Source organism: Thunnus thynnus, chromosome 14 (assembly GCF_963924715.1).
Source record: "Thunnus thynnus chromosome 14, fThuThy2.1, whole genome shotgun sequence".
NCBI classification, from domain to species: domain Eukaryota; kingdom Metazoa; phylum Chordata; class Actinopteri; order Scombriformes; family Scombridae; genus Thunnus; species Thunnus thynnus.
In genome coordinates this window covers 7,192,527-7,211,106 of record NC_089530.1, presented here as the reverse complement: position 1 = coordinate 7,211,106, position 18,580 = coordinate 7,192,527, and the positions used below count along the sequence as shown (strand labels likewise).

At 40.0% G+C, this 18,580-nt stretch overlaps 1 protein-coding gene across 2 annotated transcripts in view; it reads right to left on the bottom strand.

Moving 5' to 3' along the window:
• Nucleotides 1-2,562: 2,562 nt before the first annotated feature.
• Nucleotides 2,563-18,580, bottom strand: part of LOC137196705 (regulator of microtubule dynamics protein 2) — a 36,322-nt gene continuing 20,304 nt past the window's right edge. For both annotated transcript variants that reach the window (XM_067609495.1, XM_067609493.1), the window contains exons 6-11: nt 10,480-10,555; nt 9,837-9,914; nt 8,136-8,234; nt 6,857-6,910; nt 6,628-6,708; nt 2,563-6,437 (exon numbers count right to left, since the gene is read on the bottom strand). In XM_067609495.1, coding sequence (XP_067465596.1) covers nt 6,384-6,437; nt 6,628-6,708; nt 6,857-6,910; nt 8,136-8,234; nt 9,837-9,914; nt 10,480-10,555 — 442 coding nt within the window. In that variant the 3' untranslated portion in view covers nt 2,563-6,383. The remainder of the gene's footprint in view (nt 6,438-6,627; nt 6,709-6,856; nt 6,911-8,135; nt 8,235-9,836; nt 9,915-10,479; nt 10,556-18,580) is intronic.

The following is an 18,580-nucleotide window of genomic DNA, read 5'->3' as shown; positions in this document are numbered from 1 at the left end:
CAGCGTACTCGTGTGGCAGCTGTCCAAGCATAATCTTTATGAATCAGAAGGAAACACAAAGTTTGCCTTGCACTTCTTTAATGAAATGTGAGCTGACAGGTCATCAAACACAACTGGGCTGAAAAGTAAAGAGAAACTGACGATGTCATGGATAATATGCCAGATTCAGTGGGATGATGGCTGATGACTGATTATAGAAATGAAACAAATATTTAAGGCTAAATTGGTCATACTGAACTAATTAAATAAGAAATGTCAAGTAAAGCAGGTGCCTTGTATGAGTTTGGCAGGCACACATCAGAAGAAGAGCTATGGTGGCATAATGCTGCTGAAGAAAATTAAATATTGCATGAAGTAGTGGTAAGACACATCCTATGTCATTACAGCTTAGACCTGTCAAGACTGCATTAACCAGATTAGCATGAATCTCTCCATTTAATCTGGTATCCTGCACTGGCTGAAGATAACACATGTACACGTACAGCACATACACACAACAAGCTCTTGCTGTTGTGTAACTTAAGACATAGCTGAGCTTAGATTGTGGATGGAGGGATATGTTAGCAAGATTGTACAAATGTGGCAGTCAGAGAGAAGGTCGCTGGTTGTTGAGACTGACAGATAGGAGTTCAGAGAGGAAGAATAGCACTGAAATGTAGTTGAATCCTATACAATGTCAAGATCAGGTCCAGGCTGTCCACAAGGGTTGAGTTCAGGTCAAGATCAGAGCAGACTGAGTCTTAGTTAAGATCAAGACATGAACAGGATTGTTGTATGTTATTCGTTAACATCTGACTAATCAATGCACACACATGTTTATAGTCAATGCTGGATTTACAACTGGACAAAGTGGGCAACAGTCCGAGGGCCTGAGGGCCCCAAAACTCCAGGTCCCCTGCATGGCAATTTGTTTGTTTTAATTTGATTGATTGCAAAGTTGTTTGGTAATATTGTATGCACTGCTAAAGCAATATAAAAAAATATAATGAGTAATGATAGAGGCCTTAAGATAACGCCTGCATTATTATATAATGTTGAGGTCTTTTCTCGTAGTGGGGCCGAGAATAAAAATCTAGTTTTAATGCCTTTATCATTTCAGTTTATACTGTGCTTATGTGGTCCATATTCCTCAGTGAATTTGTGCTCAGTCGAGTTACTAACAATTTACTAATACATACCTAATGCACAGACAGTGGGAGAAACTGAGGGTTCAGTAGGGGCCCCCAGGTCATTTCTGCCCTGGGGGCTCTACAGGGTTAATCTGGCCCCATTTGGAACTACATTAAGGAAATATTTAAACATTTTGGGAAATCCACTTTCGCCTTCTTTCTGAGAATTAGATGAGAAGATTGATACCACTCATGGTAAATATGGACATTACAGCAAGTAATCAGTTAGCTTAGCTTAGCATTAAGACTAGAAGCAGGGGGAAACTGCTAGCCTGCCTCTGTCCAAATATAACAAAATTTGACTACTAGCACTTCTGAAGCTCACTAATAAACATGTTATATCTCGTTTATTTGATCAGGAAAAAAAGTGGGAAAATGACAAGTTTTACAGCAGGTTATGTGCCAGACTATTTCTTGGTTGGCTGCAGTTACTTTCAGGAGTCACCGTGAGGCTGCCAGGCAACCAGCTGAGACTCCAGCAAGAAAGCAAATGGCGTATTTCGGAAAATGTCAAATTCTTGCTATACATGTTCGCAGTGCTGAGGTCAAAATAAACCAAACTTCAATCAAGGTGCACATGAGACAAAGTGAATCTGAGACAAAGTGGCCCCATAGGTCCAGAAACTTCCAAAGAAAGCAGAGATGATTCTCAGCTCGTTATGATAGACAGCAGCCATTCATGGGCATCAACTAATCCCTCCTCTGGAATTTCAGGAGACTTCATGAGAAAGAAAACCCGAAAGCTGCAGCCTCTAAATTCTTACGCAACATGGGGTCCTGTCTTTTAGGCCAACATGTACAGACATCAAGATTAGATGCAATCACATCCACAGGCATAATATATGATGCCTATGAATAAATATAAAACATCAAAAGTTTCTTTCACATCTAATAAAAAAAAAAGCTGTAAGTGAATTCTGCAGCTGTCTCAACTGAAGCCTTTGATTGAAGTGCAGAAGAGGCTATTAAAATCAGTCAGGGAAAGCTGAAGTTTTCATGACTGTATAAACAAACACCTGTGCTCATTTGGGAGGTACCTTCTTCCAGTGGTTCTACCATGGAAAAAAAAGCTCAAACATGACTAGACTGGCGGGAAGTTGTCCTGAATCAGATCCAGTAACAAATTCAAAATCGTCCTGGCACAAAATGTAGTCTGGGGAAAAGGGAAGCCTTAAAACTCCACAATAATTTTTACTCATGCAGGAGCCTGCTTTTCTGTTGGACTTGGAGTAAGATCAGTTTAGTTCATAATAAAAACCAATGTGAATTTTAATTATAAGTTACAGATTACATAAATTATTGCAAGAGGGCACTCCTCATAAACAGCAACTAACAGAACTAACAAGCTTATGTTTTCATACATGCAAGACAAATATCAAACTGGCGACACATATCAAGATTGCACATATTTAATTATCGACTCCAGTACCATTAATCATTCAGTGCACACCATCTATGACATTATACAGTATAATCTCTATGTAGTGTATCCATTTTGATATCATTTTGAGGAATATTGTACTTGCTTTGGCATATGAAGAAAATCAAATACATTCGTAGTGCTGGTAGAAAAATCTGAAAAGTGAAAAATGAAAACAATTCTTGTAATTTTTTTTTCAATAGATACCCTTAAAAACATAAAATAAAATAAAATCAATGACTCTAAATCCATAGGATCACCCAAAACAAATCTCAAGAGTAAACACAACTCACAATATGCATCACATTTACAAGACTGAGTAAAACCATTAACAAATGTAAAATAATTAGGAATGCATAAAATGAAAGCAAAAGTCAAATATTACTTCAGTCTCATCGGGTCACATTTTAGTGGTATAATCTGATCTGGAATGCAATCACCTCATCATGCCAGGATGGGTCTGCATCCTCTGCAGACGTGGCCGAAATTATCGGTACCCTTGCATTTTATTAAAAATAATTCACTGTTTGCCCTGAACAGTGTTGAAATTAAAAGATATGTTATTATCGATGCATGTCTATGTTTGGTTTGCAGTGGAACAAGACAAAGAAGTTGTGAAAATAACTGAATTCATGTTTATTCTACATTCTAAAATAGCCTGGACAAATTTATTGGTACCTTTTAGAAGTTTTAAGAAATCAGTGATTTGTAGTGATACTTTAAGCAGACTATTATGTTTTAATTAGTATCACAGGTGTTTTCAGTGTTATAATCACTCATGCAGCCAGTTTAAAAGAAGAAAATGATTCACTCTGCTGTTTTGTGCCACTGTGTGCATCACATTGAACAACAGAAGAAAAACTTGAGAGTGGTCTGAAGACATTAGGAAAAAGGTAATAGCCAAAGATGGTCAATGTAAAGGTTACAAAACCATCTCCAAATAGCTTGATGTTCCTTTGACCACTGTTACCAATATTATTAAGAAGTTTAAAGCCGAAGGAACTTTAGCCAACATCTCTGGACATGGTCGCAAGAGGAAAATTGGCCTGAGATTGACAGAAGGATTGCTCAAATGTTTGAGAAAGAACCAAAGAAAACTTCAATACAGATCCAAGCTGATCTTCAAGTTCAAGGTACAATAGTTTCAAGTCGCATCATCCATCGCTGTCTGAATGAAATGGGCTCCATGGTAGAAGACCCTGGAAGACCCCACTTCTAATAGAAAGACACAAAAAAGCCAGACTGGACTTTGCCAAAATACATGTTAACAAGCCACAGTCCTTCTGGGAGATTGTGCTTTGGACAGATGAAACAAAATTAGAGCTTTTTGGTAAATCACACCAACCCTGCACTGAGTGCCTTGAATCTGTGAAGGACACAATGAAATCACAAGACTATCAAGGCATTTTGGAGCGAAACATACAGCCCAATCCCATTGAACAGCTGTGGAAAGAGCTGAAACCTGCAGTTGGGAGACAGCACCCATCAAACCTGAAAGAACTGGAGCAATTTGCATAAGAACAGTGGGCTTAACTACCAGTGGAGAAGTGTAGAAACCTTATTCAGAGTTACACAGAGCAAGCCTGACTGCAGTTATTGCCTCCAAAGGCTGTGCTACAAAATATTAAGTTAAGGGTACCAATATTTTTGGCCCTGCCATTTTCATTTCTTTTATTGTATTAAATAACATGTTAAGTTGTAAATCAAAAGCAAAGTTTTCAGTTATGTTCAATGTGAAATAAAGAATGATGGATACCATATACTTCTGCCAGTTTCAACAAAAAGGTGGAAGGGTACCAATATTTTCAGCCACATATTCATTATAGTATTACTGGAGAGCCATAGATCCAACATTTCTGCCACAGAGAGAAAAACACAACTTGCCAACAGTGTCCCCCTCAATGACTCCATTTACATGCACACCAGTAAGGTGATTTATAACACCTTAATCTAGCTACATTTGTTCTTCAGTGTAGTGATGAGACCTGATCTCACAGGAAGTTTCCACTTATTTCCAAGAAAATATACATCTTTTGACATTATGTGTATGAAACACTGTAAATCATGTGGACTGTGAACCAGGGTGTTTTTTACATCAACTGAAACATGAGAAAAACCTTAATTTAACTGTTAGCAGTATAATTAGGTGCTGTATATGTGCAGTGTAATAGTAGCCTTCTATAAACATTAAACTGTTTTTTTTTTTTTACTTGGCATACCAAGTTCGAGTGGTGTGCTTAGGATGCCTCTCCACTTTCTTTGACATTTGTAGAAGTTCATAAAAAACAGATGTCTCAATAAAAGCGACTTTTGATCACACAGATTTAAAAACAATGTAACAGCTATGAAATATGAGCAAGAGTCCGAATGCCAAATAAACTGGGAGAAAAACCTGTGGGAAATAAAAAGCATTTAGATAAAATCTTTCTGAAAGGTTCCAATTGGAAAAAGTTCAGATCTGCCTGCACAGGTTTTACATATAACCCCTTAATATGCAGAGATGGTAATCCATGATTTAAAAAAAAGAAATTTGAAACAACTTAATTCTGTGACTGTGAAGAATTGTTGTGACAGTTCTGAAGAGAAAGATGAAGTTAAGGCTGTTGATGGATCTGTAAGCGATGGGACATTTAAAAACGGTTCTGCTACACGGTATAGATCCGACAAAATCTTGTTTCTAAGTGTATTATGTCTTAATTTAAAAACATTACTGTCACAACAGCTGAGTAGCAGGAGGTAGCAGGAGGTAAGAGTATGATGAATGTCATTCGCTTACCTCCTGGACACATGCCAGAGTAAACAACCACAGTTCAAAGATCTCATAAAAGACACCACAAAAGAAAAATGTGTGTTCACTGCATGGTCAAATTATTTTATAAAGTTAGGGAGGTAATCAGCTTGCTGCCTGCATGTAAATGAAGCCAGAGAGCACTAATGTTCGGCAGAGTGAAGAGGGCAGGAGGTTATCCAGTGGTCACAGCATTCCAAGATCTTTGTTTGGGTGCGCTATTGTCTGATGTGTTTTTGTTATTGCCACTCGAACGTGTGGCGGGAGACGCAACAAAAAAACAGGACGCAACAGGAAGGAACAAGAAGTCCTGTGGGTCACTTTCCCAAAAAGTGACATGTCTTTCTTTGTTGTCAAGGAAACTTATACTCGAGACACACTGGACTCCGTATCAGGGCAATCAGACCTCTGAGAGAACGTCTGCGACACGCTCCTGCTGTGCAAATAGATCAGCAGGGTTTACATAACATGTACTAAGAGTGAACACTGAATTCAATATAAATTATGATTCATCCAATTTCTGTAGAATATTTCAAATCAACTAAAATCTCTACCCACTATAAAGACTTCATTGCAATATACTTGATTATTGAGACAGGGAAAATCAATTAATTAGATTATTTGGTACAGTGGTAGTTTGTTTTCCACTATTTAAAAAAATTTTGTCTACCACACCAATTTAAAAAAGCTGTAGGACGGTTCTGACTATATTGTTCCTGATGCTGATACAATGCCACAGCTCACCTCCCTCCACTCACAGAGTGAATTAAAATGATGGCCTCTCAATACAAGCTCTCTCTCTCTCACTCTCTTTATATATATATATATATTTATACACACACACACACACACACACACACACACACACACACACACACACACACACACACACACACACACACACACACACACACACACACACACACACACACACACACTCACACACATGTGGCCCATAGCACATGGAAAATAAATTCCCAAAAAGAAGTGGTATTGCACGGTGATGTCACACTCCAAGCACTGGGCAGAGTAAGTCCAGTTCCTTCTGTGCCTCTTCATCCTGAGGAAAAAACATTACTTTTAATACAATAAAGTAAAATACAGTAAAGTACAGTATGCACTGATTAGCCAGCTACCTAAACAACTCCAGGATTTGATTTAGGCGTCCTGAAAACATGGGTGAAGGAATAAGCCAGCAAGATTTTTAGACTGTATTTAAAGCATTGTGATAGGACAGTGATGGTTCCTACCTCTTTCGAAACAGTATTCATTGAACAAGCAGCTTCAAACATCTTCCTAGCATTTTCCCTTTGCCCCAGGTCTTTGTAGCACTGCCAAAGAAAAGAACAATAACTGTCAAAGCATTGTTTAGTCCAAGAAGGATCTCACAGAACAGAGCACAGTTTAGTCCAAAAAGCAAGATCTGGCAGTGAAGTCTCAACATTTCTATGTAAATGATAATGACTCTCTGGTACTGACCTTAGCTAGAAACACATAGTTGAGTTTGGAATATCCTGGATGGAGCTCCTCAACCTGAGTGAAACAAAGAGACAAAAAAGGGGAAGGCTTTCTTTCAGCTTTCAGAGAGAAACTATATCTCTGCCCATTATGCCCATTATATATATAGAAGCAATACTCCAGTACTGTTTATATTACATATTCAAGAGAATTCACTAGGAAAGCTTTAATGGTAGCTGTCCATTTTAACTGGACTACACATTCTTCTATGGTCTGGATTTAAATGAAGACACTGTTCTTCAAACAGGAATCTGTATCCCTTAAAGGTCTGGAGGAATTACCATCAGCTTATTTCATCCTCTCTTTCTCTGCAGCTCCTACAACCTGAACAACTCTCCTACAGTTTTGTCCAGATAACCACTTGTTACGGGCCGGAGATCCTCTTTAACCTCACAGGACGTATTTGTTGAAGCTCAACAGCCTCTCTGAAGGCTGTCCTTGAGGTCATGAGCAACATGTTACAACAAGGTTTACTTAAATCAAATTGATGGGTGAGATACAAAAGACATGAGGAAGAGGCATGCACAGGAATATTGGCCAGAAGCAAAATTCATTTCTCTACTATATAAACATTCGAAATGTGGGAATGCAGATTAAGCCTTTCTAAATATGGAGGGTTTGGTCTGTGAGAACTGGCAAGTTATGAACATGACGCTGCACATTACATTTCTTTAATCAGGGCAGCTCAGGGAAGAACGTGCCTTAAGAACACAAAAACAAACACAAACTCAATATTAAAATAAAACAGTAATCCATGCAAAATTAGTCTAACTTTGTTTATTTACCAGGAACAAAGGCTAAGTGGAAGTATTTCTAAAGAGGTAAATATACTTCAAATGGGGTACTTTACAATACAACAACAATATTTGTAACTTTCCAAAACTGACAATCCAACCATCACGCCCACTTCTCACGGCGACTGCACCATGGATGCGGAGGTAAGAAAGTAGGCAGGATTTATTACTTCTGTCACTTTTCGTGTGTTCAAACAAGTACAACACCATAATTGCTTTTGAAAAAAACTGCCCGAAAGTGTGCGGTGTTGTCCCCATTTGAACATGTCTCACGTCTTACCCCTCTCTCTGACAGCAGGCTCTTTGCGCCGCCTTTTTCATGATAGCTATCACTTTTACTAGTTTGTTTTGAGCATACTCCGACCTTAAGGAGTGGTATGTCTGGAGTTCCCCAGACTGATGTAAAAAAGTACAAAGAAAAGTGGTTGCAAAATTATTCACCGAACCTTAAGAAAATTCTTCAGTGCGTCTTCAACGGTGGCGCTTGGAGGTTCTCCAAATAACGTGGCAGCAACTTTCCTCTCAATCCAGGATAACTGGGCCACCTGCAAAATAAACACCTCAAGGTAAAAGACAATTCTGCACATTAGTTAAAGAGTAACGTTACACCAGGCTGAAAAGCAGCGGTTCACTGCCCTCTGTGGTTGAAAGTTTCAAGCCTGTTTCATATGCTGGATGTGGTCAGAAACGTGCTCTGTTGCACCAAACAGTGATGTCACAGTGTCATGACACCACTGCAGCTAGTTGAGCAGGTAAACCACTGGAGGTCAGAAAAAACAAAATTTTCAGGGGGTGTTAAGTTGTGAATAATAATGGCCATCAACTTCAAACATTTTTTTCCTGCACAACTCCTAAAAACTTTCAGAAAAGGACCACATTCCCTGAGGTTTCTACAATGAAATCCACAACTTGTCAATGACATGAAGTTCAAATTCCACAATCACTATTTGTTATCGTTTGTTTAACTTTTTAAAGATGACTTTTGACTGTCTCTCATCTTGCTTAGACATATTGCTGCTATCTCTTGATATTTCTATGTAATGTGGAGATTTTTCCTTTTTGTCCCTTAAAAGTAATTATCTCTCTGAGCAACCAACAGTGGAATCAAGTGCTTTAACATTTAATGGAAGCAAAGTTGATGAATTTTGTGGGTATTTGTTTTGTTTTTGTTTTCGTTTCCATAACACCCACAGAATTTAATTACAGGTTTGGTTACATATCATTTTCCTTAACTATTCCAGGCCAGAAAAACACAATTTCTTGACTGTGAATTTTCCTGTACACTGATACCTTTCCACTGACACTTTTCACAGAAGATGATAATGGCCAGGACAAGCCTGGGTCAAACATGTAATGTTCCTGCCTCACACCATTCATCAGAGTAACGTCTAATTGCAGGTGTAGCATTGCTTTGGCGTCATCACAGGTTATTTCAAACAGAACCGCTGACTGAATACAAACAGTAGATCATTGTTGAACATGAACACACCACAGCCCATAAAACTCAATCCCTAAAAAAAAAAAAAAAAAAAGGTGTTACTACTCCAAATTAGCACAGTCCCTCACTACTGCCCTTGTACCAACAGTGAAGGTGAGTATTATTAATTTAATCAGAGCAATTTCTATAATAGCTTCCTTACTTTCTGGCAGTTAATTTGACAACTGGAACCAAGTTATGTGATTAGTAGCTCATGAAACAACAAGAACAGTTACAGGCTGCAAAATGGCTGCAAACTTTTACATCTGAATGATAATAATTCATCACACCATAATCAAATATACAAGTATTGATTAAATGATTGGCAGACAAAACATGGTGTTCATAGAAACCATTATGAGCTGCATCACAAACAACTTCCTGCACTGAAAGAACATGAGCCGAACAGAAACAAGATGAAAATATCTTCCTGGTACAATCTGATTCAAAGCTAACAATGGCTGTGTTAACCTCCTGTAGCGCTCTCTGTGAATATCGTAGAGGGAAAAACAAACCTCAGGGAAACCTAAACAGTGAGAATGAATGAGGGGAAACGGTGGGTGTGTTAGGCCACGCCGACATGTTGGCCTCCATAAATTCCCTGTTCGTGGATGTGAGGAGAGATGGGAGAGATAGATGTGTAGCGCAGTGTGTCGGAAGGGTCACATACAGCGTAGCACCAGCGGCCCAGCAGGTAGTAAGACATGGGGTCTTGCGGCTTCAGCTCGATAGCTTTATCCAGATGATCCTGCGAGGGGAGGCAGACATACAGACAGACAGGGAGAAGTTTTTCACTGTTGATTCATGACACGGCTGCTATTTCCACTGCCTTCTGTTCTGACCTGATCTGTCCTGCTTCACCAACCCACAAGTATTTCACAAACACCTCTCACACACGCGATCTCGGCGAGCGACCACACACTCCTGCCTGTCACGCACCCTCCCCTCGTTCTTTTCCACTCTCCCTCTCTCCAATTCAGCTTTTTTTTTTCATATCTTCCCTCTCCAGCTCTCTATCTCTCTCTTTCACCTGTCAAGAGTTTTGCAGGTACACAGTGTTTGGGGGAAAGCCGCTGACAGAAGATAAAATGCTACGTGCCGTTGTTCCACACACTGTCTTATGCAACTGAATGGCTGTAGGAGTGGCCTTCTGTGTAGCCAAGCCCCTCTACTCTAAGTTTATGAGAAATGTAATGGTCAATATATACAGTATTTATGAAAAAATGTATACAAATAATAGTATGTGGCAAGCATTTCACTAAATAATCACAACAAGCTTCAGAATGTACTGTATGTGCTAGAAAACAGCTTACCTTAAAGATGTATCCGTTCTTTATCTTGTTCTGTACTGTGTCATATTCTGCCATAATTCCACACATGATGGCGTACCTGTTGAGAGACGATACTATATTGACATTAACTGTCTACATCTTATATTGACAAAAAATTATGTCCAAGGCTCTTTGTTTTCTGCAGATTTTCACTGAAAAAAATGACCACGTTTTTCTTTTTTCAAAGTAGTTTGAACTGATTTGCATAGATTTCGTGTCAGCTGTATCAGATCATTTGTTGTGTTTCTTCATGCAAGAAGGCGCTGACCATCACAGTTCTTCTTTTCATCAGATCATAGCAGACAAACTTTTCAGCGAAAAAACTGGGAGAAACTGCAACTAAGCAACAAAAGCAAGTTGAGAAAAAGGGAGAAAAACTGCTATGTTTGGATGATAAATTGTAGTTTTAAAATCTTTGTTTTTTTTTGTTTTTTTAATATTCAGAATAGCCAAGGTAAACTCTCTTTTTTAAATACAAACAGAAATGAACGACTTTCTCTGATACCCTTTTGGGATCCATAAGCTTGGCTTGAACGCAAAAGCATTTTTCCCCTTTATTTATTCTGACAGACAGAAAAGAGCATGCTTGTGCTATTCCAACATCACCTTGCTTCACATTTACACAGATTAATAGATTCACAAGTGTGAGACAGTTTAAAGATGTCAGTATGCTTCAGCTGAAGTGCTTGCTGGGTGGTCAAACCATGTGCGAACCACATGGTTTGAACCACTAACACAAGCTCTCTTTTATAATTTCACTCCGCCTTCGAGTGTGACTGAACAGCTATAAACACTTCTGCCTTCAGATGTGGTCGGACGACACTTCGTACAAGCTTTTTCATTTGGAGCATACCCCAGCCTTAAGACAGCTGGTGATCGAATGTCTTGCACAAGGTCATCTCAACATCATCAGTTAATCCACCCACCCAGCTGGTCCAGCTATTTGAATCTTTGACCTTGCATCACAAGATCACCTCTGTCCTTACTTTGCCTCTTCTTTATAATGCAGAGTGACTGAATTCGAAACTCTCTGTTGATACTGTACTTGTATGTTGGTTGAGATCCAACTGGAAAAAAAAAACATTTTGAGCCTTTCTGACAAGTTAAATGCTTTTTGGGTGCCCAGTCCTGACTCATAACGATAAAGAAGTCAAGTACTGAAGATTTGTGTGATGGGAGGATGGAAGAAGAGGAGCTCCGCAGCACCTTTAAGTCACACCACCTTTTCTCTGGGTCACTAACGATGAGCACAGCAAAGGGGCACTGAGAAACCACCGACACTCAACCCTCTTTAGCAAGACTCTTCGTTAGACAACACCATCAGAGATAATCCACTTCACCCTCTTCCCTCACTCACTAATTAATACACTGACTTAGACCAACAGGCAGGTAGGAGGGAAAACAAAGAGCGATTTCAACTTCGGGATCTGTAAGTCAGCATGACGCTGAGGGTTTGAAGAGGAGCGGAGGAGGCTGATCAAAGTCTTTTCACCGCACGGCTGCTTTAATCCTGCTGGTACTCTGTCAAACACCACAGAGCGACATAAACACCTTTTTATATATGAAGGATCAGCGGGTAGAAAGGTCACCCGACAGCATCGTCTGACATGGTGGTGCTGATGGTAGATGGAATCTGCAACTGTGTGTGTGTGTGTGTGTGTGTACTGAAGTGTCTGGTATGTGTGTATGGATTTCTAACAGGGCATGATTTGGCGGCAGGCTACTGTTCTCTGTAGTCACTCACACTGTCTGGATCAGGCACAGCATGCCGACATGGATTACAACACCAAAAAAATAATAGTAATAATGATAAAAAAAAAAAAAATGAATGAGCTCTATTGAGCTGTGGCAGAGTGCAAATTGTACTACATGATTAGCAGGTAATTACAAATTACAGTAATGTTGGGTACACTTATCTGTCTCACTGGCATTTAAGTAACTGGATGATTTGACTGCAAGTTGACAATATTCCAGACAGCGATCGATCAAAATGTACAAAAAAAACAAAACACATAATGAAGGTGGTTGTAATCGGTGAAACATCATGAAATCATTAATCTTCATCCTAACCATTATTACTCCCACTTACTGTGGGCGGTGCAGAAAATGAACAGTGATACGACAAGTACTAACCACATCACGTTTAAGGGCCCTAGATATTCACTGCAAAGCAAACAGAGGCAGATGAATTGTGTGTAACTGTAACCAAAAAGATCTGTGTTTATTTTCTTAAGGTAGCTCAGGGTGCGGCCATGCTGTCGCTGGTTGGCGCTCGATGAGTGCAGAGCTCCACTACATCACAGGAGCAGAGATGCTATCTGTCTGCAGTTGTGCTGCCTGGCTTCCAATGAAAACAGATTGCTGGATGTAAAGGCTTTGAGCAAATCCATCACCGGTGACTAAATATCTGCTGTGAGGAAACTGAGCCAGGACACTGTAGGTTTGCGCTTGGCCACCACTACGTTTTAATTCAATTTTGAGCCCCTGTCATACAATAAGAATGCGTTGCTCCGAGAATCTGTGTGGCAACTACCTGGCTGCATGATACCGTTTAAACAAAGTGAGAAAATCAAAGCTGCAGTGAATCAAATATTATCAGTGAGAAGTGTGAACAAATATCCTTTGGAGCTACTGGAGGAGCATTTATCAGAAAAATGAACTATACTCAACAACAATAGGACCTTTTTCTTCATTTACCAATTTTGAAAACTAAACACTGAAGATAAGTTGATTCACTTATTAGTTGACGGAAAATGAATTGATAACAACCTAAAAATCAAAATCGTTTAAGTCATTTTAAAGCAGACATGTCAAAACATATCTGGTAGCAGCCTCTTAAATATGAGGATTCATGTTCTTTCCCTTTTGATATCAATTGAATAACATTAGGTTTTGGATCGTTTGCTGAACAAACAGGCTACTTGCAGATGACACCTTGATGTGTGAGAAATGGGAAATCTATTTCTGGACACTTGGACTAAACGATTAACCAAAATCATAATCGACAATGAAAATAATGATTTGTTGCCGTCAATCTAGCTTCTCTTCACTCCTAGAAGTCAATGCTCTGTGAATCCAAGGAGTCAATTATAAACGAATAAGTTCAGCTCCTTCAGGAGTTATACTAACCAGTTAGACATTCCTCTCTTTCTACGAGCATGCTATAATATGCTGATGTGATTAAATGCAATAAATCTAAGCGATTGTGAGATGAGGATAGTAACCAGAAGAGCATACCAGAGAGGAATAGTAATCATAATTGAGATTGAGCATTGCCCAGGTGAAGGCTTTTGGAGAGATTGCTCAACATCCAGGTTACCGCAAGACACATTTTCACTTCCCTCTGATTGGCTGTTTCTGCCATTATTCAGCATGTAGCAATTCTGGCAATGTTTATTGAGAAGTATTTGGACCAGGAGTGCCAGTGGCAGAGCTGTTCATGATTGGCTCTGCATGTAATAATGTTGGCTCATCACGCCACCTGGACTTTCCCCTGTGGAGTGAGACTGGGGAGTGTTTGTATTTAGCAAAGAACACTTTCAGTGAGTGTGTCAAAGTACATCCTAGTCATGCGTTTCTGTCTTCTATGTGGTAAAAATTTCTTTCGGCACGGCACAGGGGAGTGTGGGATGTTTTTGTTCTCATGCAACCTTTCTATTGTCATTGTGTGAAACAGCAGCAGGCCTTCGGTGGGGCGGAGAGAAGTAAGGGGAGGGAGTGTATAAGGAGAGGGGATGTGAAGGTGTAGAGAGGTGTGTCTCGCCTCAGGGGCCTACCTGCTGTTGTTTATCCTTTCCTTTCTTCTCTGAGCTGAAATACTAGCTCTCCTCAACTGTCTAAGGCAAGAAAAGGGAAATATCAAGAGGAGGAGGAAAGGTGGGCGGTGGCAAAACATGACAGGGGGAAGATGAGAGGAAGACAGAACACTTAATTGCGCATGGTTAGTCCGCGTTTTTTATCGCGGCTCAGTGAAATCCCCCACTCTACTGGGCAAAAACAAAAGGGCCTAAGTGTCAGATGCTTGGCGGAAACAGCAGATTGATTTCAGCCTTCAAATCCAAACATAGAGCTCATTCAAAGACAGAGAGGGCCAGGCAGGACTCCAGGCTAAAACTTGTACAGAAACAGGGGGGAGGAACTTGTGGAATTCAAGGACAACCTGTGAGACAATGTGTGGGAGTGAGTGAGGTGCACTGATATTCTTAGCCCATGACAGCATGAGCTGATAGTGTTTTCTTTGCATGGGAGTATGGGATTTGTGGCTGTGTGTCAAGTGTTCCCACAGTGATGAACTGTAGTACAGTGAGGTCTGAAGTTTACGCACACACAGGGTTTCCACGGCTACTGGAACAGAGCACAATGCTGCCACAGCGACACTAACGATGACTGCAGCAACGGAGGCACGTGTTTGAAATTAAAGTTGTCTTTGTAGAGGTCAAAGTCACCCCATCCTCCCCCTCCTCTGACTGGCACTGCCACAGGCTTCCTGCTTAATCCGCGGGCCTTTGTACCATCAGAGAGGCCCTATAGTCGGGGATTTACATGGGCTGAATTCACACGGTGGGATCACTGAAAACGTACCTATAAACAAAGCCGGCGATACAAGAATGCAATCACATCTCCCAGCCGTCAGCCTGCAGAGATTATACAAATAGGCTTCACACTCGTTGTCACGAAAGCACCCTGCGTAACCCAATGCATGCATATGCTCACTCACACACATTCATACACCCACAGACAAAAACACATCCTACACTATATCCCAACACATTAGCTCTCTTTTGTAAAGTGGTTTCCTAGAAAGCGCTTGGGCTGCAGGATTAATCGAAATACAATCCTTGTCTCGGTTCCCTGTGCGATCTCTTTTTTTTATATGAAAACGATTCTGCTGTGTTTGTATTAGCGGGGACATCCAATGCATCAAAACAAATGCTCCAAATTTCTCCTTAAGCAGCGTAAAAATGACAAACTGTGCACAGAAAGAGGCGGCAGGACATTGACCTAAATAAAGTGTGAATGACACATTTTTGCTGTTCCTAAGAAGATTCTTCTTTTATTGCATTTTACTCCTCTGACAGAGTCATGGATACTCAGCGATAGTGAGGAAGAGCAAAAAAATGTATCTACCCCCAATTCTGACAAAAATGCTGTGCTTTTACCCTAAAATGTTGTGCTGCTGTGTACACCAATTCAAAGACGACGACGATGATCATTAAAAGCACCTACATTATTTTGAAACCAAGAGTAACACCGAAAATTAGCTTAAAAATAGTGTGGAAAATTCTTGTGGCCTGATCACTCAAGCATTAAAGGATTGCTATGCAAATGCAACTCTATGACTTCCCACAATGGTTCTTCATGTTGTGCTAACTGCCTAAAGTGTTGACAGTCGAGGCAGATATGTAGATTTACTGTAAGATCAAGTCCGACAGTCTGTTTTTATCAATAATAAAATCATCATGCACAGTCTAAAGACTGTGGGGGTCGCTGGGGATCACGCAGGACTGAAGCAGCTCTCACCTGCTGGAGGTTGAAGGTGTGTTTTGGGGCACAAGTTACAAGATACTGGAAAACATTTTTCAAAGTGTTCTAGGGAGTAGACAACACACTTAGCTGATTATTAAGTGTTTCATGTGGTTGCATATGAGCTGTCTGTTAAAAAAAAAAGCAGTATCTAATGATCATATTGCTTATGCTGTCTGCATGTAGACAATATGGATTACAAAAACAATTTTTGTGTTAAGGAATGTGTACCAATTGTGTGAATCACGGGGGGAAATTGTGCAGCCCTAGAAAGCACTACAGCCGACAGGACAGCTACACATTACCGGAGTGCTTTTGAGGAATGACACCAGAGGAGGGAGAGGTGGCGGCATGTACTCTGACATGCACAGAGAATTAAAAAAAATAGGAGGTGACAGTGTGTAGAACTGTTGGAGACACTGATCGTATCCATCTCAATGGCACTCTTTGACTAAGCCAACTGCCCTCATACACATCTGACTTCAAAAGAGTCCTCATCCACCTCTCCTGGGAAAAGTACAGAGGTTTTGTACTTGACAGAGTGGGAAAGTATGTGTAATCTCTTGTGAAGTGATGACTGTTACACGGGCATCACATTCATTCATCACTCCGGGTCTTCAAACGGCCAGTCAGAGAGGATGTTGCATGTTTTGTGACTGCGTGAGGTTCACAAACGTCTTGCAACTTGTAGCTGCACATAGACAATGTTTAATGTGTAAAAGCGTCGGGTTAGTGTAAATCCTGGTTCTATGATAACAATCTGAGATCTTTCACTATGGGCATCGCCTTGGTGTTATGCAAATAAATACAAACCTGCAGAATGAGCTTCAACTTTTTCAACTTACAGTTCAATGTCAACTTTTGTGAAACTGGATTTATGAAGCTGATACCAATACCAACATCAAAGAGTTAAAAAATCTGATAAACAGTATAGCTTACTTATTGGCAATGTGCTGATACTTATATATTAGTAATAAGCTAATACTGACCAAAAATATCAGGCAGCAAGTTATTGGTCTTGCTCTAATGGCCACTCTGCACAGCTGACAATCACTCCAGATATTACTGTGTTTCAGAGTCGTTTAGGGGACCTGAAGAGCTAAACTGGGACATTGCTGCAGCAGCAGAACACCTTTCATGGAAACACAGTGTATATATTAACATCAGTGACTTGCCATGCAAGGTACAGCTACAATAAATCAGGTTTGTTAAGACTGTCTCCTCACCACACCTGCTAAACTGTCACTCAGAGATGTCTCAGTGAATATGCATTAGGTGTTTGGGCCTGTGTGTGCTTGTGCTCTACAGGCCATAATGTCTGATAATATCTCAAAGCTATGCATTTCCACAATTACAAAATACTTAACATGAATTTAAAAATCATTTGTAATTGTCTTGGGAATCGCATAATTTGTTCCAAACTTATTTATAGGTCATAAACAGTAATCTGATAATTTGTACTTGGAGATGTGTAAAACTGGTTTGACTCAATAGGGTTTGTGTGTGTCATCAAACTTGTAATACTGAATGAAGTTTCAAAACAAATGTTTTGGAGAGCATCCAACTGCAGCTGGCTTGCTAGGATTTTAGCCAGCTTTGAGGTACTGTACCATGAAGAGTAAAAATGAGTCCGCGGGCCTTGTTTTGGATGTCATGACACAATGATAACAAATTTGGTGTACAGAGTAAAACTGACATGTTAAAGCAATAACTGTGTAAATTGGGGTGCATCCAGTATTTCATCCCTTCATGCAGGGGCAGAAGCCACTGTGGGCTCATCTTTCATTTTCTCATTACAGTACACTAACAAAATATATGCTTTTGCACCAATTATTTGCCAAAATGTTATAATTTTCATCAGTGTGTTGCATGCAAAGTTTCAGCTGTGTCTGCATCATTTATATCTGTGCATGTATTATTACACATTTAAAAAAGCGAATTCAATGCAAGTTGCAAATTATTTGTGGTTCTTTTTTTATAAAAGTAGTTTCAGTGGCAGAAGAGGACCTGACATTCAGGAAAACAGGTGACAAGTTTTCTCACGGCATCGGTTCACTAAGTAAACAGTTACCTCAGACATAAACTTCCTTGCAACACTGCCTGGCACCGTCCCCAGTCCCTGCCTCCTCCCTTCTCCAAAGTGCGGCTTTACCTACTTTGTCCTGTCCATTCAACTTAGACAGCATTTCTGCTCGGTTTAAGAATCTTACAAATTCCATTAGTGGATATAGGATTAAGCATTAAGCTTTTTTAAAGCTGTTGCTCTTAATTAACTAAACAAACACGGCCTTCTATTTCACTTGACGTCTCGAGTGCTGCGGTATGTGCATGAGCTAATGCTAATTATTTCCTAACGAACAGAGCAAACAGGACTGCTGGCACGAGCAGGCAGACTGGGACTATTTTCCATGAGAAAACTTCACACGCGTGTATACAGAAAGTAACCACATGATCTCAATTACATAGGACACTAATTTAGGGAATGTAATTAACAGTAACAAATACCTACACTGGGGAAACTATTAGTATGATATAAACAAGCTAACACAGTACACTGTTT